We start from the raw sequence: 22,258 nt of genomic DNA, 5'->3' as shown, positions 1-22,258 counted from the left end.
AATAGCATATAAATGGAGTACACAAGTGATGTATATGCGCTCAAATAAAGTACTTGTGCGCAGTAGTAAACTCGCCCTCCCGGTGAAACTCTTCTTCCACCCGTGCCGCTGATTGGCTGTGTGTCTCCTGTAATACCACTCCGAAACACACGGTGTGCTCGAGCGCCCTCACTAGTTCCCTCTCCTTGTGGTGCTTCATTTGTTTTCCTCATTTTGAGCTCCCATTTATGATCTGATCGGGCTCTGGTCATCATGGGTTAAGTGAGGTTTGTAGCAAGCTAATCGGATGCTATTGTCGCTGTATTTCCACATCGTTGAAGGCGAATTTTTTCGGTGTTTGTCACCCCGTGAAGATTTGCTTTAGGACAGAAGGGGCAGGCTTGTTTTGTGATTGTTCTGAAGCCACGCCGTGCCATCATCCCTTCCTGCTGACGCTACCAGGTGAGCGAGGTGCCCAGCAGCGCGTGAAGGTGCGTCATAGATGCATTCCCACGCAAATTAGTTTTGCGAGCTCGATAGAAAATAAAACAAAAAGAAAAGATCCAGAGTGATAGTCACATATGTAGTCGATACATATCGCTAATGTGGCAACAGTACGTGTGTGATTCATTAATAAACATACATTCTGGGCCTTTTAACAAAAGATCCAGAGTGATAGTCACATATGTAGTCGATACATATCGCTAATGTGGCAACAGTACGTGTGTGATTCATTAATAAACATACATTCTGGGCCTTTTAACATGTAACCCATAACTCTTGTGTGTTGATGCATCTCTTTATGTTTCACATCCCCCTTCGTGACTCCTCAGCCAGCAGTCATGTCCATTGAATACACCATTGACATCCAACTGACAGAGTTGGGATACCCGGACATCCTACAGACCTCATTTAGCTCCACCTCTCCTGATGACTCATTCCCACCAAGTCACACACCCAGTTCACTTTCAACCACACACGTACAAAGACTGGTGAAAGCTGGCAAAGAAGCAGGTGCTGCAAAACAGGCCTCGCCTGCTGAACACACCACGGCTCCTCTGTCAGACACTTGCACGACGCAACATCCTGCACAAGGGCCAGACGCCACAGACCGTCCACTGCTAATAGCTGAAGAGGATGACGGGGGCAAGAAAGGTGTTGATGATGGAAACACTGCGCTGGAGGAATCGACGGAGATGCAGCATGTGGAGGACGAGTCCGACAACAGCGAGGTTTCAGACGTGTATGAGGATGAAGAGGTCGACGAAGACGAGGATGAGGAGGAGGAGGAAGAGGAGGAGGGACTAAACGATGGTATGACTCATTCACTTACACCCTCATAAGCAGGTAGTAGTGTGTTGTTTACAGTTTGTCTGAAACAGACGTTTTTTAGCCGGATTGCCATAAATTACTATCCAATAGGATTTTTTCTTTTTTGTCAACAAGTCCCATGAAAAGATCAGAACCATCAGTGAATGGATGCTTGTAACAAGTGTTGTCTGTGAAGCTAACGCTTGATACAGTTTGTCTTTGCCATATCTAATTACTTCTAATCTAACTTGTATCCATTCGGCACACAGGGGGCGACTACCGCTGCAGTGTCTGTGATCTGCAGCTGCCCTCCAAATTCAAGCTCCAGGACCATATGAATCTGCACACTGGAGCGCGCCCGTACTCCTGTGCTGAATGTGGGAAGCGCTTCTGCCAGACCTACAACTACCGTGTCCACCTGCGCACGCACGCCCAGACCGAAGTGGTTTTTTTCCGGTGCCGTGTATGTCTGAGGAGCTTTAAGTCGCAGCGAGATTTGAAAGTCCACCTGTCTAGAACTCACTTAGAGAAGGAGTTCTACGAGTGTGACCTGTGCAAACGTGTTTTCACTTCCCTCACGGCGTGTGAATATCACGTGAAGAAATGTAGGCTGGAGGTGGTTTGTGAGGTATGTGGCCGCAATTTCTCCTCTCTAAAATCTCTGGCGCGCCACCGCAAGATGACGTGCCTTCGCAATTTCAAATGCACAGACTGCACAAAGACCTTCACTAATAAGAACGCTCTCCTGAAGCACAGCTTCTCCCATCTCGGTATGCTGCCTTACACCTGTGTACGCTGCCGCTGCCACTACCGCCTGGCCAAGCTGTACCGCAAACACAAGTGTGAACCCGAGCGCCTTCACTGCGTGGCGTGTCTCAGGGAGTTTCACAGCCAGGAGGACTTCCAGCGGCACAAGAAGGACACCGGCTGCTGGGGCAATCAGGAGCCTAAAGGGGATGAGATCCGATGTTTGGAGTGTGGAGAGAGATTTGACACTTCTGAAGAGCTGAAGAAACACGCCGGGGCTCACCAGAGGGTGCTGAAGTGTGCCGAGTGTGGGAAGGGTTTCCGGTCGGCCTTGCTGTTAATGTCCCACATGGGGGGTCATGCCGGCAACTCGCCCTGCCTTTGTCAGAGCTGTGGACTGGGCTTTCCCCACCAGCAGAACTATGACAGCCACCTTAAGACCTGTGGACAAAAACCCAAGCCTTCGGTGAGTATTTATTATTTTATCTTTTGTCTGTCCCTTAAATTCAAATCATATAATTGTAGTATTTCAGCTTCAAATCCGTTTCACCTCTGACCACACCGAGCATCACTGACTGCGGTCCAGCCAGTCTCCACTTTGAAAAGTGGAGCCCACATTGTTTTGTGCTGCGAATATATATACAAGGCGTTACGGTAAGAGAGAGTCAAATCTCATTTATGAGCCAAATGACCTCTAATTTCAGATTAGATTAAAAAGGAAATGGTCTATTGTCACTAATCTCACTTCAGATTAGAAGCAGTAAACCTGAGAATGTCACTCAAGGATAATCAGGACATTTGAATTATTCAGATTTATATGAAAATGAAATATATGAAAATTGGTTAAGTTAGGTTATATATTTACACTATCAGTGCTTAACGGCTGTTAATAGAATGAAGATGCCCTCCAGACATGTATTAAGACATCTAAAGATTAATAAACTGTGTTTACAGTTTTATCACAAAAGAGTCTCATTAAATTAGCTGTGAATAAGCGAATATTTCAAAGGTTTGACTGCGGGACACAAGACATCACATATTTGGCTGATAAGTCTCAATGTAAATTGCATATTGGAAGACAACTGGCCTCCGAACAAGTTGTGATGTCACAAAAACCCTGCTTGCATGTAGTCGAATCAAACTGAAAGACAGTGGAGAAGGTCGGCACAGAGGAACCTTTTCCTTTTAGCAGATGAACGTGGAAACAGTCTTCTAATGTCGAACTCTGCACAAGCATCATTGTGCAAACACCCAAGTGAAGTAACGATCAGAAAAACATGTGTAAGTGGAGGGGGATGTTCCATAAACCACCAGTAACCAAGAGATTGGAAGCCATTTCTTGTTGCATTGTGTTGCTGTTTCTTGAAAACTTCCTCAAGCAAGTTATAGGTCTCCCCAGCTTCATTATATTGCCATATTATTATCATGTCCCATTAGTGTTATGAATAATTCATTGAGTGGATTTTTTTGTTTGTTGTGTTTTGAATTTTAGAGTGCTCCCAAGAAACGCCTGGCCTCGAAGAGCTCCTCATCTGAGACAAAAAACGCAAAACCAGACTCATCGCTTCCAGCAAATGCAGCCGCCATGCCCGCTGCTGTTTCAAACAACCCTGCTGCACCAGTGAAGGACTCTCGTGGTCCAGAACTTGTGACAGGTGGGGTGTCTGCTGGCTCTGGTCAATCAGACAGATTATGGAAGCTAACCCTCGACAAACAGCCGCCCCCAGGGGTCAAACTTGTTGTTTTTCTTCCTGTCAGTGCAACTCAAACTGACAGCCCGACACCCACATCTGCAATCTCTCCGACGCGTCCAGCTGTGCAGGGCCCGCCGAAAGAGGCTCCACCGCCTGTTTCACACGAACACCTGGGAGTGAATGCTGCTCTTGGAGCGATGCAAAATGGGCCCCTGAATTTGGTAGGTGGGAGCAAACAGAATCCAGTGTGGGAAGCACCTCTGGATTTGTCCAGTAAGTGGAACTCATCTAAGTCAACTCTCGGCAACATTCCTCCTCCTCCCATTAAAAGTGAGCCAGGGGAATTTGAAATCTCAGGAGAGGCTAACGGCACTGAAAGACCAGAATTTAAACACATCAATAGCAAAGTGGTTGTTAAAACAGATCTGGAGATCAGGAGAGATGGAGCGAGGGATACAAATCCTGAAGGGAAGCAGCTTAAAGTGGATCCCATGGATCTCTCCTGTTCTAAAGGTAATGCCACCTCCTCTGGACTGATCGTAGATCTGAAGAAGGAGCCTCCGTCTCCTGGTTTTGATCCCTGGTCCTCCAGATGTTGCCCGCTGACAGAGAGAGAAATTAAGATGGAGGTTGACATTGCTGAAGAAAAATAAACAAAAACATTTGCAGTGACGGAAAAAAGAGAGAATAATGATTTTGTCAATAGTCAACATTCCTTAGTGGAGGTTGTGTATAAGGACACACCCTCGGCTGTACCTGTAGCCACATAAACATAGAAGTGTTATTCTACAGCTAGAACAATATACTATTCAATATTGTATATGTTTCTCTCTCATTATATCTACCATCGTGCCCTTGTATGACAAAGGAGATTTCTTTCTTCTTTTTCCACTATTAAGAATGGACTCTTGAAGAAGTCGAGTGTATTTGCAGCAGTATGACCTTTGGTTTACAATAAGAAATATTATTGTTTCCTCTTTAATTTGAAGAAAACATTCCAAGCTATTGCTTATCATTTTATTTTAATTTTTGGGTAAAGCTTGCGGCACGGGTCACCAGAGCAGTAAGGGTACTGTGACTGTCATGAAGCCTATGCAAAGTCATGCAGGATTAAAACGTTTTCCAGATTCCTACCGTTACGTGCTTGTGTGGGGAAATGTAATCCTTTAGGTGTATTACGGTGTATTAAGTTGAATGAAAACACTGGATTTTTTTTGTATTCAGCTGAGAACTTGAAATGATTTTTGTTTAAAGACACTTTACCTTTAGTACTTTTTTTAAGTATTTAATGAATGCAAATAACGGTACTGATCAACAGTATGACATTCTGTCACCTTGTTGAATCTTTACACTGCAGGTATCTTTTGATGTTGTTTCTTAAAAAGGCAAATAAACGGTTATCCTTGACGCAAAATGAGTTAATCTCCTGTTTATATGTTGTTGTTGTTTTTTTGTTATTGGTCCAAAACTTTGCCTTGTGTCTCTCCTTAAACAGAAACACAGCTATACATCCACAGAGTCGGGTAAGTATTTTACTGAAAACTAGTGTTCACTGATGAATTTAATTATTTTTTTTAGTCAAGCTAGAGAAAGACAATAATACGAATTGACACTTAATTTTAAAATGTCTAATATCCAACATTGACTGAGATATCCCATCATATTTAGCAGGTCGTTACCATTATGCTCAGCATTAGAAACAAAGCTCTGTCATGGAGATTTACTGTGTAGCACGCCTGCGTTTCATTGGTGAGTTTAGTTATTGTGATAATGGTCCAACTGTGATGCGTAAAGTGCAGAGCTTCCTTTAAAATATAAAAATTAATTTGATGAAATTAGTTTTTAAATGGAAAAGATCTACAATGATTAAGCGAGTCACACCACAACCTGAAATAAGTGTACACCGGTTTCATTCATGCACAACACACCTTTGACAAGACATATTGATCTCTATTATTGAGTATTTTAGCATTTTCTCTCATGTTTCCATAGTAACAAATGTACCTTGCAGCGGAAATACAATTATTTTGTCAAAGGCTAATTTCATAGATGCTAAGTTTCTGGATGTCAACCATTTATCTTATCTTTTAATACTGATTTAGAACTATATATATATATATATAAATATATATATATTTAGTGTGTACGTTTCGTGTTTTTCTGTCTCATAGTGAATATTTCTTTAAGTGTAAAGAAGAAGAAAAAATAAAAAGACTACAACGTGTCACATGAGTGAATGACCCGGAACTACTTTGTGTGCGAGGAGAACGGTAGTAGGCTACAGTAGACCTGTAATAAAGAACGTGCATTATTCTTGTTGCTGTCATTGTTTTGCCCCCCCAGTGTCTGAAATATTGAAATCGTGGATCTAAAGCCTAGCCGTCGACCCGACGACAGCACCAGCGTGTGTTTACATTCATGGACAAAGAGAAGTGTAGCGACGTTGTAAGTAGGCGACCCCGTTTTTTTCATTCCGTCGATGTTGAGAGGAACCAATGTTTTCATCTAAAGCCATATGCTCGTTTGATTAATTGTCAACGCATAGTAACATGGAATTTTGCTACACGTACACGAAATGCATTCAGACTGCAACTGTGCCTTGTATTTTTTTGCAGCGTGCTCAGTGCTCCTGGATGGAGGTGCATCAGTTCATTGGTGACCTTATCACATCTGGAAACGCCTTGCAGGATCAGCCAGATGTGCTGAACGCAGCATGGGGCGTGGCTGGCGGCGGTGGTGTTGAGGCTCTGCGGTTCAAAGGTGCTTCGCACGAACCTCTGCAACAACTACGAGCGGTCCGGGACAAGTCGGAGGCAGAGGCAGGTCGACAGATCCAGCCTGGGGCATCACAGAGGAAGGGAGTGTCCAGAGACAAGAGACAAGGTTAGAGCTCCAAAACAAAATGTTCAAATGATCATTTTCTTGCATTAACTACAATGTAATTCATTACAAATGTATTTGTATGTCTAGATGTGCGTAATGCCTGCACCTGCCCTGGCTGCCCTTCCGCCACTTCTGCACCTTCCTTTGAGACTTTAAAACCAAGGCACTCTGTGCGCGCACCCCCTCACTCGGACGGGATGTGCCACCCCAAAGACCTGAGCAGTACTGCTTCAATGAGCCTCAGCTTGTGCTTACCAGACACCCCCGAACCAAGCAGCACCACATCTGAGCTAGAGCCCAGGGCGTCCAGTCGGCCGCAGAGGGAGGATGAAGACAGAGGGACTGCAGAGCAGACTCCTCCTTCCAGAGCGTCCTCGGGCTCCTTCTCCCACCTCTCCATGTTTCCCTGCTTGTGTTGCCATCGCAGCCTGCAGACCTGCAGCCAGATACTGAGCAACCAGGAAGGCGCAGACTCCCTGTTTTCTCACGCCCACCATCCTTTTCATCACCACCACTGTCCTATAACCTCTTGCTTATCCTGCCCTCAGCTAGCCCGCTCTCATGCCCCACAGTTCTCTGGCCCTTTTCCCCGCTTGCCCTGCCAGGGCTCCTTTCCTACCTGTACTCAGGTCTGCCAGCACCAGCACAGACAAACGCACACTCAGCAACAAGCGGAAAGAGGTAGGGCGGCTACGACCATGTTGTCTCTTCATCCCTGTATGCACTGCTCCGCATCTTTTACCAGACCGTCCCAGTTGCTGCAGCACCAGCGCTCTGAGCACGCCCAAAAAGCATCCGGCTTCCTCTGCACAGAGTGCGGCAGGGCCTTCAACTCGCACAGCAACCTCCGCATCCACCTCAATGTGCACACCGGTGCCCGGCCCTACACCTGCTCTGACTGCGGGAAGAGTTTTAGCCAGTCAGGGGCTCTGAAGATCCACAGGCGGATTCACACTGGAGAAAGGCCATATTCCTGTGGATTTTGCGGCAGGGGGTTTCCCCATCTGGCAGGGGTCCGGGCCCATCAGAGGACCCACACAGGAGAGAAGCCCTACTGCTGTAGCCAGTGTGGGAAATGTTTCACCCAGTCTGGAGCTCTTAAGATTCACATGCGCATCCACACAGGAGAGAGGCCCTTCATCTGCAGCTTTTGTGAGAAAAGCTTTTCCAACCGCTCCGGGATCCGCTTCCACTACCGCACGGTCCACGGACTAGCCCCCGAACACGCCAGAGAAGCTGGAGCTGGGGATGCATATCGGGGAGTAGCCGGCCGTAGTTGCCCACCTGGGCGTCCCAGGACGTTTCCTCCAACCAACGTTGGGCTGAATACGCCCAACAGTTCAGACAGCAACTCGCACACGGCTCCAAAGTCCGGAGAGTCTCCTGTGTTGACTGTTGCTCATGCTGGTAATGGGAGCAAACAGGGAGCAAACCCAGGCAGCAACAGAGAGGGACTTCTGTATGCATGTGAAGACTGTGGCCTGCGCTTCAAGGACGCCCCGTCCAGAAACAGGCACCAGACTCTGATGCACTACTCGTCCGAGGGGAGAGAGGGGGAGGGGGAAGAGCTAAGCGCAAACAAGAGGGTCCACGATAACAGTGGAGAGTGAATTCATGCTGTTGGTGCATTACAACATAAACAACATAAAAACACCTGAGTAAATAGTGATTAAAAAACACATGCAATATGCGTGCAATATATGCTGTAGGTAAAGGTGCAATATACAGGATTGGGAGCATTTCTATTGCCTCTTCAATAGCCGGCGGCTAGCAGCTAACGGTGCTAGCAGTGCAAACTATGGCAAAGGTGCGGACAGAGCTGACAGTGTTTACCTGGAGAGCAAACAGAGGGCGGGCGCTACGCTTATGCAACCACCAGAAACTTTGCTCAGGTAGTTTTTTGCAGTTATGTTAATGCTCTGAATCCCATATATTGCACATTTAAAGCTAGTTCGAGGAACTTTAATTTCATGTTAATTTTGGCAGTCCCTGTGGACAAAAGTGTTAAGTGTTTCCAAGTACCAGCCATTTTATTGGGGCCTGGCCCGCTCAGTCCTGGTTCTAGTGCCTCCCTTCCCTCCAGCGGGCCCATCAATGATGGGCCTCCAGCAGCGTGGCGTCCGAGTCGGCTCCCGGCGGATCAGCAGGTCAAAAAGCGTCTGTCCACAGAGCGCTGCTTGTTGTCGAAGGCCCCATTGTGGTTCTGAGCCGAAAGCAGTTTCTGGTGAACCCTGCATGATTTCATCTGATTTTGCGGGGATTTGAACCCAGTGGCACTGATGGCATTACGAATAACTACAGAGAAATAGCCAGTCTTCTCGCTGATGGTCTTGTTTACTTGTGTATATACTGTATGGGTCATATTAAGGCATCAGTGTTAAACTGGCTGTTTCATAATCAGTTAAAAGTTCCTCACAATAACTTTATGTTTTGCTCTTTTCAATTTGAAAGGTCTTTGATATTGCGCTATTTCTAGCTTGATAGTAGTTCATACTTAAGAGTGGTTGCCATTTTTCTAGAAGTAAAGTGTCCAGCTGCCTGTTTTTGCAAATGCATCACTGCTACAGGCTTCACATCTTTTTAAAAACAACCTTTAACACTTTGCTGCTGCAATCAAACACCAGGCCAACATCTAAAGTATTTTTATTAAAGCAGTTGTTTTATTGTGCCTTATTCAGCAGGGGACGAGGTCAGCGAGGTCATCGCTTATTGTGACACCAGAGCTTGTAAAAGCATTTCTAGAAAGTTTAATTACGATTACAATTTTTGAGCTGCTTTCAGTAACATTTTCAGATATAGTGGAGGACTGCCACCTGACCGTTAGAATATAACACGCCTCGTAATGCGGGAAAGTACAGTTTTCAATCTTCTTCTTTTCCTCGTAGTGGGAACAACAGCAATGGCATTTCAGTTTAGTTGAATTAATTTCTTTAGTAATTTGGATTCTCCATACAAAAATCAGTGAAAATCTTAAATTGGCATAGAAAATTAAGTCAAATTAGGAAATACATAATTTTGTTGCTGTACTGTGGCAAAAGTTTAATGGATAATAAGGCCACATACTGGAATGTTTTTTTAATGATACGGTTTTTTGTCTTTCTCAAATCATAATCATTACACCACCTTGCCTGTTGTGCCTTTCTGTGTTATACTACAATACAGTAATTTATTTGAAAAAAAGTGTTTATTTGTTACTATAAATGTTATAAATGGATGACAATGATCGGAGGAGTGAGAACCAGCAGACAAATAATTACACAACACATTACTGTTTAAAGCTCAAGAGAGCCACCTAGTGGTTATACAAAGTCACAGCAACAATCTTTACCACTTTGTTACAGTGTGCCATTTGTAGTTTTTTTGCTTTAACAAAACATGTTGAAATATACATTGTGAATACAATGTTTTGTGAGGACATGTAACGTACTTAATCCACTTTTTTTTTTGCATTAACCTGTTAAATACACTGCATACATTGCTGTATGTGTTTTCTGAAAGTGCAGCTTGTGTTTAAACATTTTAATAAACAGTATCACTGAGGGGCAACTGAACCTGCATTTTCTTCGTGCATCACAGGATACTTTCGCTGTTTAACGACATACTTCCAGGAAGGACATACTTGTGTGCATACGGCTCAGATCTGAGTTGTGTACCCTCGTATATGCATCGTGGTCCAAGTGACTAATCAACGTTGGGTACGTCACTCACTGGAAGTTCAGCTCTGTCAGCATTAGTACTGTCTGGACAACACTGTCCAGCTTAATGTCTTCTGTCCGCTTGAGATCACCTCAAGTAATCCTCTGCTCCCAACACACATTTTAGTTCAGGAGAGTCTTTTTTTTCCCCCTCCCATGTCTGAGCTTGCTGTGTTCACAAAGGCTCCTCATATGTGTGCTTCTGTAGTAAAGAGTCACATGACTTGGGCTCTGCGTAGAGCACACTGATCGGCCTTGGGCCATTAGCATGTGGGGCAGGAGTGCAGTAGCCATTGGACAGCATCCTGTGTGAGGGGCAGTCATACTGAGCGTGGCTGGATGTCGTCCTGGTTCCAGCGGTAGGTGCTGGTATAAGGGGTCCGTGTGTTTTGCTGTGAACGATCCCCGTCAATGTTGGTAGCATGGACTCCGAGGGCTGCTCACCGAACGGGGTGGCATACTCGGGCTCTGGGGGCAGAGGCTCGGTGTACTCTGGCAGGTTGCCAGGAGTGTCGTAATGGTTGAAGGCAAAGGGGGTGGTGTAGCCCTCATCTGAGGAGGGTCTGAACGTTGACCCAACCTTCTGTCCAATGGCTGCAACATCAGGCGCTGCATAGTCTGGAAGGACAAATAAATAGGAAAAGAAAAAACAGTTTGAGAGTGTATTTCTGTTAGTTTAAGATGCAACAAACATTGGCATGGTACTGTCATTTCTGTAGATACTGTCAGCTCTGAGCAGGTGCTAGAGACTCTTACTTACTGGTCTCAGGCAAGAAATAGACCGGCAAAAAACTCTTCAGGTTATGTACGGAGGAAGCAAACAAGACACAATGTGTGAATTGGAGACCTTTGGAGGCGGCTGGGAGGTTTGGATTTTGTTACTTTTGTCCATAGCCAGGCTCGCTGATTTCCACCCGTTTCCAGTCTTTGTGCTAACCTTAGCCACTAGCTGCAGCCTTGTACAGTCTCATCTAACTCTTTCCAAGAAACCAAATGTCTGCCTTAATCACAGGAAGTGACTGTTTATACAATATCTTTGTCCTTTGTTATCATTTATTTGTTATCTTGTAGGAATCACTTTTTTAAACTCTTGGTTGCAATGCAGTGGTTCATCATGCTTCTACAACTTGTTACACTTATGTTGTATATCCCTGTAAACAAGGCACTCCTGAAATACTATTCTTAGTTTCATTTAAAACATCATCACCAAATATTACTGTTAAATTATCCAGGATCAAAGTAAAATCTTTAAAACCATTTGATACCTTAAAGTACCTTTTAAAAAAAATACTTTGATCAAATTCTAAAGTCAAGATTCAACTACTTAGCTATTCCCAAGCCTCGGGATAGCTGATAAGTAGGTGAACCTTGAGCATGAATGTTTTTCACAGTGTAGGCCTTGCCAAGGGCAAGAATGAACCTCTACGCACATGTTAAACAGGCGTTCCAGAATCGCTTAACAGGCTTTTACAAAATGCATAACCAGGGTCAGCTAATAGGGGAAGGAAATATCAATGAGCTTTAAAACACACTGGTGCATCCCCACTTACACTTATACTGTGATTAAAAAAAACGTTATTAAATGAGTATGACAACATCAACTGTATCTTTCGAGATGGTTAAGATTAGGCATGCCCCTCACATAGCGAGTCTTGCGAGAGGTTTCTGCAAGTTTTCGACAATTTGTGAGTTAATATTTAGACACCACCAGAACTCTTTTAGCATCAATTGCTGATTTGCATCTGCAGTTTCTGGGAAAATGCTTCTCCTCTCCCTGAAAGCAGCCTCACACTCGGCCAATGTTGAGCCCCTGCATGAGATAATTGGCCACCAACAATGTCTCCTCCAATCACCGGTATGGGGGCTGACAGTGGAGCTCTTGGATTCCACCAGACCCTTCTCTTCGCCACAGCAGAAGAGGCTGTGGCGTGGGAGGCCTCGACCTTACTTATGAGCCTACAGGAAGCCTCAGAGCCGGAGCTATTTTAATTAGAAGGGCTGTGATTGTCTTTGCTTTGACCCTCTGTCCTGTTTATCACTGGACCTCTCAGTGAAGGGCCCCCTTGCTGGGGGGGGGAGGGGACGGGGGAGGCAGAGAGGGGGACTGGTGGTGATGGTGGGGAGGGGTGTAGGCTGAGCGCCCTTTATCAAGCTCCAATTAAAGGGTCTCTTTCAGAGAGGCTCCATGGACCAAAGAAAGGAATGTTTATACTGTGTCTGGGTGATGGGCTGAGCCAGGGGAAAGAATGGACAGCCCGTGGAGAGAGAGCTGTTTGCCTGTCAGGCCTGGCATGAGCTCCCTCACACTGACCACTGAAGACTGTCAGAGCAGGAAGGATGGAGGAGGGAAGGCAGAGCGCCCCGCTCGAGATCACTCAGTAAACTCGGAACGGACGAAGACCGGCAAAAAGAAGACAGCAGCTGATCGTGACAGTAGTAATGCAGAGGCACAGCAGTAAAACATTATTTCTATGAATTCTCACCATTAAGAGGAGGGCTAGGTAGAGCATCGTGGACATTTCGCTCCAGAGGGTAAGAGATGAGCTCCGATTGTGGGCATGAGAGACTCTTTGCCTGGAAACTCTGACAACCTACTTGACACACCAAAACACATCGTCAGGCTTTTTGAGAGAAGATTGAAAAATAGTGAAAAACGATCAAAGAGCACTTGACGTACTTGTGGGTAAGGAGTACTTCATTTGTGACTCTTTTTTCCTACAAGGAGAAGGAGATGAACACAGAATGAAAGTCTCGTACGTACTTGATACAGTTTCTGTAGTGTGCTGTGCCTTTTTGGAGCATCACCACTAGAGCGGAAGCAATTAGTCAGTTAATCAGACGACAGACTAATTGACAATATATTTAAATCATTGATTAATTGTTTCAGTTATTTTTCAAGCTAAAAATATTATTAAAATGATTATTAATTGAAAAAACAATCAGTTGATGAATCAATAATGAAAATAATCATCAACCTCAGTATCTTTCCCAGTCACCAAAAGTATGAATAAAATAACACTTTATACATTATGACATTATTCCATGAGTTATGTGCAAAATAAACCAAAAAAAAGTGAAATAGTTTTAAAATACAGTACCTTCTCTTCCACCAGACTCCAGCCAGCAAGCAACTGCCGCACATTATCAGCCCCAGGACCACTCCCACTGCCACTATCACTGGTTGACTGGAGCCTACAGGAACACAAGTGTCTGAGTCAGTAAACGGTTGTTTGTGTGTGTGAGCAACGTCGAGTGTAAAAGAAGAATAAATAAACATTATTTCACCGATCTGACATGAAATCTTTCCAAAATAGACTGGCATTAAATGTCATCCTACACATCTGAAATTAGGGTGATACAAGTACACACTCAGTCTCGTCTCCACTAACACTGGGCCATCTGTGGGGGCGGGGGTGGGGCTGGGCCGCGGTGTACCCATGTTAACTTTGATGGGCGGAGATTCTGTTGGACAAGCAGGACAGGACATCGTAACGTCAGGGGTAAAGTCATGAACTCGCACTGTGAGACTGATCATGTTAACATTTGAAGTTGATCCCGGATAAGTAGTGATAATACCCACCGGCGGCTGAGCGTGACCTCGGTGTGATCTTGGCGACAGGACAGCCCAGGACTTGCAACTGACCTGAAGCTCGGCCGTGCCAGCTCAGTGGCTGTAGCCGTACGAACCGAGCCACCACAGGAGGGAAAAAGCTGTTGAGAACCCTGAGGTGTCCTTCAGTATAGGCATGAAACACCTGGGAAGCATAACAACCAAGTTACTCATTCACAGAGAACACCAGGAAGCCTACAGTGTAGACTCAGTAGCCATGTGAGCTCCGGTGAACATCAGTGAACTTGGTACAATGCGTACCTTTTTTTCTTTGCTGAGAGCACCTTTGTAAAACTTCCAAGTTTTTCTGTCTTTGCTGAAAAAAAGACTAAAGGATTCTATGTAGTGGTCGTTTGATCCCATTGTTATTATCCCTGAAAAAAGTATAATATATATAATATTAATACATAATACAGTAAGACACTGCGAACAGAAAGAAAAAGATACACTTTGTTGAAATTTGGTCGAACAATTTTGATATCTGATGATATCGTTTTTTTAATTGTCAATAAATCCAAATGTGTTGAGCCACCTGTCATTACTTTGTGACTTCCTCACCCTGTCGCTCATCGGTTCCTACTGAAGAACTCTAAAAACAGGTCAATTGTTTTCAGCAAACATTAGTCAAACAGCAGTAAATATTACTAAAGACATTTTCAGTGGATTAATACACGCGTGGTGTGCTAATGAGTATTTTTGGCAGGACGCAGCAGGAAGGTGTACGTGGGATTGACTACTAATGAATTACTGTGACCATGTTTATCTTAATTAGGGAACAGGTCAACCAGTGCAACTCACTGATGTGTTTTTAATAGTTTTTAGAAAACAACAGAGGTCAGTGGCACAGAGTTATAATCTATAGTATACCAGGTTTTGGACAAAAACACACACACACACACACACACACACACACACACACACACACACACACACACACACACACACACACACACACACACACACACACACACACACACACACACACACTGTTTGTTTTGGGCTTTTCATGGAATTTGCTGGCAATATAAAACAATACAGAAGGTCATCAGACCTATCCTTTACACAGCTACATTAAAGTATCATACATGTTTTTAAATAAGCACATTTTGCACACATATTCATACACTATTTCCAACATTTTTACCTGCGATGGTGCTTCTATCACTCAGCTCCAGCTCCACCCACGGGTTCAGATCATTACCGTCTGCAGCCCAGGGCAAGAACTCGTGGCTTGAACCCATGTTTCTGGACGACCAGAACATTTTGTGCTCTTGGCTGTCTTTATCCCAGAAAGATGAGGCGTTTAAACCAGAAACACTCAGGATGTCGTTGCAGTCTGTTTGGGGACCAGAGGAAAGGATGGACCAATGATTTTCTATACAGCAACATTGACTACAAAGCATGCATACTTTACTGCAGAGCTTGCAATGAATTGCATTAATCAACAAATTCATTTTTGACATTTTACTGAAAGGAGTATCCCTTTATAACATTCTAAAATACATCAGGATGTCATGAGAAATGAACAGCGGAAATGTAAATAATGTTTTGACATGTAAAAACACTGGTTGTGCCCCTTGAAATTTTAACAACATGTAGTGATAAATGTAATTTCTTGCTCATACCTTGACTGAAGAGCACCTTCTTTTCAGATAATGATCCCCTGTCAAAAGAGGACCGTTAAAAAGGTCAATACAGCTACATAAAATCAAATATTAATGAATTTGGGGCTCAACATTAATGTGATCTCTCATTTCAAGTACACGAACAGCAGACGCACATTTTTGAAAGGATTCCATTGGCAAAGGTGGATTCATAAAGTGTAAGACTTCTCCCACGGTTCACAGTAACATGACCTCCCAGACTATCAGATGCAGCTCCGGCATGGACTGCAGACTTGCACAGAACTGAGGTCTGTAACGGAGGAAACACACGGACCACTTTCAGACATCAAGTCAATTGATACATGAGTCACAAAAAGCCTAAAACTTTGTTTATTAATTTAATAAATTAATTTGTTAATAAACTGTGAAGAACCAAAAGGACAACGAGTGTAACTCATAGATATGCCCATATATGGCACATAGACTGTAGGTGTAACTGGCAAAAAGCCATAAAGCAACCACCACAATGACGAGGAGGGATTGTAATTATCTGTAAACTCATATCTCATATTTATGGACTACTTTATTGCCTTTGTACAAGCCCTGTAAAGAAAAAGTTAATGTATTACATGCATTATAAAGAAATGATGGTTGAATATCCTGTAGACAATTTGATTTGGCCGGCAAAACATATACTCAAATGTAGATTTTAAAGAGCACCTCTTTCTAAAGCATTTAAAAGAGAATGGGCCTTCTTTGTTTAAGCCCTAGACATGTAAATAGGGCTTTTATCAGTGAACTGTTTGTGACAGTCAAGTGATCACGGGCACCAAGTTACAAAAATTCAGAAGTGCACGACCAAGCGTCGAGACCATTTGCCGGAAAATCACGGGCCGGCGCGTGGGGCGCGATTACTGCATTTTCTGGCCGTCATTTTCGACGGCGAGTTTAAACTAAGTTTGTCCAACTGAAATGTGGTTTACTTACATCTCTGTAACCTTGTTCAGAGTTTCCCCAAACATCCCCTGTGACATTCTTGCATCCAGCAGGGCAGTACACACTGAGAAAGAGACAGAAATAAACGTGAGAAACGCTCACTTTTCTACTCAATCTATTGTGGGAAATGTCGAGGTCAACCACTTACCTCAAAAGCTGCGAGCTAGAATGAGATCCTCGTTGTAAACAAGATATGAGATCTGTAAAAGGAAAAACAGACGGCTATACATTAAAATAAACACTCCTGAGAACTACTTTCTTGAATATGTATTCAAATAACCCAGTAACTCGGGCTTACATAATACCCTCCCCACCATTCATTAAACCAGGCACACACACAGATCCTGTGTGCGATGGTCTAGCATGCTCTACATGTGCTATATTAGGGGATAAGCGGTCATCGCTGTTGATGTGACTAAGCCCTTTGTTACTGTGACTTTGTCACAGTTCACGAGTACAGTGAATGGTCCTCGTGTGATCACAATTCACAGACAGTGGTTTGTACGTCTGGACATGGGCTTAGCTCCAGACACTGACGGGTTTCATAAACAACTCGGTAAAAAACAGGAAACTATGATACATACTGTAACAGTACGGATTACTTCATCCAGAGAAAAGGAAATTATCTCTAAGTACAGACTAGCATTCAGACCTTGCTTATTAAAATGACACACAGGAAGAACCTTAACCACTGTATCATTTTTTTAATTGAATCTGTACAATCCAGAAACATGTATGTGTACAATCTGCATTGGTAGAGAGAGTAAATCGACGGCCGCTAGGTTCCAACAAACACGGGATGGTAGTGGGCTCGCATTGGTTAACGTGCGAGGGAAGAGGAGGGGGAGGGAAAAAGAACTCCAGCCACTCCGAGCGACAGACTGAAGCCTGAGGCCTCACTCCATTCAGGGAGAAGGAGTCTTTACTCCGGCTTTCTGAGCAAACACGCCACAGCAAAGATAGCGATGGAGGATGAATGCCAATAAGAAGTGACTCATAGACTCGCAACCGCACATACACGTCAACACACAATACACAAGGACAGACGTTGGTGTTCAAATTAAACCAGTGTAAACTTGTAAATGAGCAAATTTGAGAAATTGAACTCAAACTATAATTCAGTGCCTTCGTAAAGTTGAGCTACGTGCTCTACAGGCTCAGCTACAACACAGTAGTGATAACTGAACAACAGTGTGCTCATATACTTATTATAACCATGGAAGCACCTCGCAAATAGTAATCAACCAGTTACGGATACCTTACCTGGATACTGGTCTGTGGCATATGACAGTAGAAACCCTCGTCCAGAGCGGTGTGGGCCTGACCTGAACGTTACTGTCACTTCATTGCTTTTTAGTGTCACATTCTTCTGTGATGCATCCAGCTTCCCACACACTGGACCTGTGGACACGCAGACCCACAAACTACATGTGTAAAAGCACATTACCTTGTTGTTTTCTGGCACCATGATTTGTACAAGACGCCTGCACAAACAACAAATGACATTCTTGAATGGTGAAATATATTGTCAGTCCCTTATAAGCATTTATCAACAGAAGTTGATGATTTGAGTTACTCCACTATTGTCTTCCTGTCATACCGACAACTGTATAGTCAGAAGCAGAGTCCTGTAGACTGCATGTAAGAACACCTCCCCAGCAGGGAAGGTGTTGAAAACAACATAAAAATCATGAGCCAGGTTGTGAGGAATCCGATGATAAACACTAAAGGCAGCCTCACAGAATATTTCTATCTCCGTCATTTTGGTGTCTTGTCAATTCTGTATGCCCTCAGGACCCGACTTGATACAGCTGGTTGGAGAACGTGCATGTGTCTGTTGAAAAACTGGGTTCAGTCAATGTGTCAGAGTAATGGCATTCCTAGTGTGTATTCAGTAATGACATGGAACATTAATAGTCGATCAGCAGGCATTGCAGAAAGAAATCTCCACAGGAGACATGGGAGCACTTCTGTAATGTCTCAGACACAATGATCGTCACATAAACCTGAGATGTTTTTAAAAAAAACAAACATCCATCAGCGGTGAACAAGCTTACCCAGACTGGGTTCTCCGCTCTTGTCTGCGATCACAAGAGAGCCATTCCTGCAGCCTGGGCTGCTCTCAATGTCGAAGTCCCCAAACAGCAGCCGCAGCGTTCGCCCCTCTGCCACTCGAAGCCTCCACTTACACCAGGTGTTACTCGGGTAGGTGCCCGGATAGTTCTGAGAGGCCAATGTGCCGGACTCTGTGGCCAGCAGTGAATGTCCACAGCCATTGCCTGAAATGATACAAGCACAAGAAGGGAGTCTGTGATGGGGCAAAAGACGTCAGTTCACGAGGTAGATCCAACAGTGGGACAGTTCATTCCAGATTCAGATGCCAGATACTTGTTTATGAAGAGGCTCTTTAAAAAAATGGCTACTGACACTGAAGTAAAGAGTCATTCTTCATGTTTTCTGTCAATACCTTTATCACAAAAATGTCTTTATGAGGACTGAACCATTTTCTGGTTAGTTAAAACGGTTAGTTATTGGTGTTTTTGTCACGGGGCATGGTGGAGGACTCAAGCGCAGACCAGGCAGAGTAGCGTGTAGAAGGTGTTTTAATGAACAATTCAAATCCAACAGCAGACTTACAGGCACAATGGGGCATCCACGGAAGAGACAAGGGAAGAGGGGAGGAAATCCAGCAGGACAGAAAACAGGGCAGGCAGACAGGGAAACCAGTAACAGGACAAGCCGAACGGGCGGGTAGACATTGCAAGAATCTGGCAAGGAGTGACTGAGGGGCAGGAGTTTATGTAGGGGGAAGAACAGGTGAGAGGAGTTGTGCTGATGAGGGGGAAGTGCTTGATTAGTGATCAGAGGCAGGTGAAGGGAATAAGCTGAGGGAGTGACTGACAGGTAGAGTGAGGAGGGTAGACAAACACAGAACACAGAGGCAAAGCCTAATCGTGACAGTTTTAAAGTTATAATGTAATAGACTGAATTTGAATTCTTGTTTTGACAGGAAAATTCAGTTCTTACAGTGTACAAAGGCTGCAAGTAATGCCTTTTTTAATTAGAGATGAATCTTATCTTCTCACTCAATCATTTGTTTTTTCAAAATGTCAAAAAACTGTGAAAAATTGCCAATTAGCACCATTTTCAGCAGCCCAAGCTGGCATATTCACATAAAGGTGTTCACCTGTATTTTACAGAAGACTAAAGAAACCAGCAAATATTCACAATTGACAAACTTGAAGTAGTGAATTATGGGAATTTTTCTTTCGCCCTTATTAGCATGACGTAAAATAATTAACCAACTACCAAACGTTTAGCTTGTTAATCCTCTGTTCATCGACTCATTTATTAAATCGTCCTATTGCTTCAGTTCTACAGTGTAATATCAATCCTGATTACAGGACTAACAATAAATATTTAATTCTCACACAGCTGAAGTATTTTACAACACATGTCACGAAAAGAGTTATAAGCGGAGTAAGATCCCATAACCGCAGACGGTTTCGTCATTAATTCTCTCACTAAATACACAGAATATTAAGGGCTTTGTTAATGCACCATTTCAGGACAGATGAGTAATAGGTCTCTTCTGAACGGGGCATGTTTATACTCTTCTGATGACACAACTGTCTGTGAGGGAAGTACTCCGCACCACACACCATGACCTGTACACTGGATATATTGCAAAAGATACGCTTCTAAGAATAAATAGAAAATGTGTACCTTTTAAACTTTATTTGAAGAGATGCTGTTCTTGAAAGAAATGGCAAGAAAATCGATCAAAAGTCTTTTTATTTCTTTACGCACTACTTTCCTAATGAACAGCGTTTGACCCGAATGTTGATTCATTACATCCTCTGACCTGCGGTTGCTGTGACTAACACTTTTAACGGGAACAGAAAACACAAATATTTAGATCCTCTAGCATCCCCGTGTGTCACAGAAAATAAGTCAATTCCCACAGTGGTCATACAGAGATAAGTGCTGCGGGGGAGGCGGGCTCAAAACCTGACCCCCAAAAAAGTCAAGTAATGACGTGTTCCAAGAATGGTCAAAACACCAGGGTCCATCTAAGCCTACAGTCATCCCTGTCCTTGTCTTCCTTATAAGGCTCCCGGAGGCTTGTTGAGGGGAAACAGGAGGATAACCTTCCACTCACCCCGTGTCACACACTTCCTGCATCACACCGACAGCTCCTCAGCTCCTAATACCATAAACCTTTGGATGTTATTGCCCCTCCTCAAGTCCCCAAAGGACTCCCTGGAACAGTGGGCAACGGAGCGTGGATCTGTCACCTTCCGGTGGGAGGCCACAGAGGCTGGGAGCTAAAGGGAAGTTCTGGGTGGCCGGTAATCTCCCCCCTGCTCACCGAACCCTTTCACCTAGACTCTGTCTCCAGGACAATCTGTTTCTAGTTTCATTCAGAGACGGATGTGTGTTTGACTTGTTCTGACCAGTTTTAGACAATTTAGAAGGTGAATTACAGACAACTGGAGTGGAGCTGGGTGGCAGGAGAGCAGACAGTCGATCTAAAGCAGGCCCCGCAACATTGTTTTTCCACTTGAGGCTTTGCTGGCAGGTCTTTACAGGTCCTCACCGGCAGACGGGATGTTCACCTGTGCTACCTGTCACTACGTTGCCTTAGCCTGTCTTGTGTGTCAATTTCAGCATAACAAGAATGTTACAAACAACCCCCCCCCCCCCCCCCCCCCCAAACCCTGGCCCCACCAAAGCTCTTTGCATACTTGCCAGAAAACAAAAAGTGATTCAGAATAAGTATATAAACCCTGGACTTAATCATTTTCCGATCTGAGGAAACCAAAGCCCGAGAGACAGACACAAATAAACAAAAAAAAAGATTTGTGGTATAGCTGAGTGTTACAGTCACAGTCTGCAGGCCAGTAAACTGCTATTCTATTTATCTGTGTGTGTGTGTGTGTGTGTGTGTGTGTGTGTGTGTGCATGGTCACAGTGATCACATGGTCGTTTTGGAAAAAAATAATACCTGTGGGAAAGGTAAGCTGCTGGGTGGGATCAGCAGGTAAACATGAACATGGGAAGAGTATGTAAAGAATGCAGCCATGACATCACATGGTCGACCTTTACGCCTGCTTCATTTTGAAACATTGTATTTTACCACTGACATAAACAAATATAATATATTAAGCTTCTCATACGGCATACCATAAAAGTAGGACTGACAGTAGAATTGATAAAACGTGTACTCCTTGTGCATTACAAGCCTAGGTGATGGTGATAGGCTACATTTAGTACACGATAGTAGGACGTGTGCATGTGGAGGTTGATGAAGCCTGTTGATCACTGGCGCTTAACACACTTCTGCAACTTTTCAACTAGTTATGTCACAACATACCATTGAGTTAAAGTAAACCAGCAATGCATCTGTTATCAGCAATTCGTACCCAGGAGCAGTACCTTTAAAAATAGTAATAAATACTGTTATTCAGTAAAAACGACCAACAAGATATTTGAAATAAAACCTCGCGTCACATCTTATCTTATCAAAAGCGTCAACAAAATAGGTTTTTGTTCCTACCCTCCTGGCCGTCAACACGTACGGAACAGACGCTATAAGTGATCCAAAAAACGGTAACAAGAGACTTCACAGCATCTCGGATGTTTTCGCTCTTTGAAAGCATGATTTCCAAAACACTGCGGGGAAGAAGTAAGGTGCAAGCCTCGATGGCTCGAGCAGGACTGTCCGCAGTAAAAAGT

General features: G+C 43.9%; 3 protein-coding genes across 5 annotated transcripts; 2 read left to right on the top strand and 1 right to left on the bottom strand.

Annotated features, from left to right (window-relative positions):
- The first annotated feature begins 240 nt into the window (after positions 1–240).
- On the top strand, positions 241–5,139 carry LOC306699562 (uncharacterized protein). 2 transcript variants are annotated; one of them, XM_079164201.1, is made up of 5 exons: positions 241–441; positions 813–1,293; positions 1,560–1,918; positions 2,042–2,503; positions 3,530–5,139. In XM_079164201.1, the coding sequence occupies exons 2-5, from the start codon at positions 822–824 to the stop codon at positions 4,382–4,384; spliced, it is 2,148 nt and encodes a 715-aa protein (XP_079020327.1). In that variant the 5' UTR covers positions 241–441; positions 813–821; the 3' UTR covers positions 4,385–5,139. The 2 variants fall into 2 exon arrangements, with proteins under 2 accessions (XP_079020327.1, XP_079020326.1); XM_079164200.1 differs by having other exon boundaries at positions 1,560–2,503.
- An 876-nt stretch (positions 5,140–6,015) lies between these two features.
- On the top strand, positions 6,016–8,224 carry LOC306700413 (uncharacterized protein; the record flags this gene model as incomplete). Its single annotated transcript, XM_079165431.1, has 3 exons — positions 6,016–6,176; positions 6,347–6,614; positions 6,702–8,224. The coding sequence occupies exons 1-3, from the start codon at positions 6,150–6,152 to the stop codon at positions 8,222–8,224; spliced, it is 1,818 nt and encodes a 605-aa protein (XP_079021557.1). The 5' UTR covers positions 6,016–6,149.
- Positions 8,225–9,779: 1,555 nt separating this feature from the next.
- LOC306700127 (discoidin, CUB and LCCL domain-containing protein 1) lies at positions 9,780–22,207 on the bottom strand. 2 transcript variants are annotated; one of them, XM_079165043.1, is made up of 15 exons: positions 22,080–22,207; positions 18,577–18,798; positions 17,783–17,920; positions 16,668–16,719; positions 16,511–16,583; positions 15,700–15,833; positions 15,545–15,582; positions 15,064–15,255; positions 14,181–14,293; positions 13,890–14,064; positions 13,679–13,771; positions 13,408–13,501; positions 12,987–13,024; positions 12,793–12,903; positions 9,780–10,927 (listed from the first exon to the last, which is right to left on the bottom strand). In XM_079165043.1, exons 1-15 carry the CDS (start codon positions 22,180–22,182, stop codon positions 10,485–10,487), a joined length of 2,019 nt encoding a protein of 672 aa, XP_079021169.1. In that variant the 5' UTR covers positions 22,183–22,207; the 3' UTR covers positions 9,780–10,484. The 2 variants fall into 2 exon arrangements, with proteins under 2 accessions (XP_079021169.1, XP_079021170.1); XM_079165044.1 differs by having other exon boundaries at positions 12,793–12,900.
- Between the last annotated feature and the right edge of the window lie 51 nt (positions 22,208–22,258).

Source organism: Pholis gunnellus (assembly GCF_910591455.1).
Source record: "Pholis gunnellus genome assembly, chromosome: 8".
Lineage (NCBI taxonomy): Eukaryota > Metazoa > Chordata > Actinopteri > Perciformes > Pholidae > Pholis > Pholis gunnellus.
Note: the sequence above shows the minus strand (reverse complement) of the source record. Positions and strands in the feature narration are given on the sequence as shown.

Coding starts and splice junctions, on each gene's coding strand:
- LOC306699562 (XM_079164200.1), top strand. CDS start 822: ATGTCCATTGAATACACCATTGACATCCAACTGACAGAGTTGGGATAC. Junction 1,294..1,559: donor GGAGGAGGGACTAAACGATG/GTATGACTCATT, acceptor TTCGGCACACAG/GGGGCGACTACCGCTGCAGT. Junction 2,504..3,529: donor GACAAAAACCCAAGCCTTCG/GTGAGTATTTAT, acceptor TTTGAATTTTAG/AGTGCTCCCAAGAAACGCCT.
- LOC306700127 (XM_079165043.1), bottom strand. CDS start 22,182: ATGCTTTCAAAGAGCGAAAACATCCGAGATGCTGTGAAGTCTCTTGTT. Junction 14,294..15,063: donor TGATAGAAGCACCATCGCAG/GTAAAAATGTTG, acceptor TACTTTTTTCAG/GGATAATAACAATGGGATCA. Junction 10,928..12,792: donor ACCTAGCCCTCCTCTTAATG/GTGAGAATTCAT, acceptor TTGTCCTTCCAG/ACTATGCAGCGCCTGATGTT.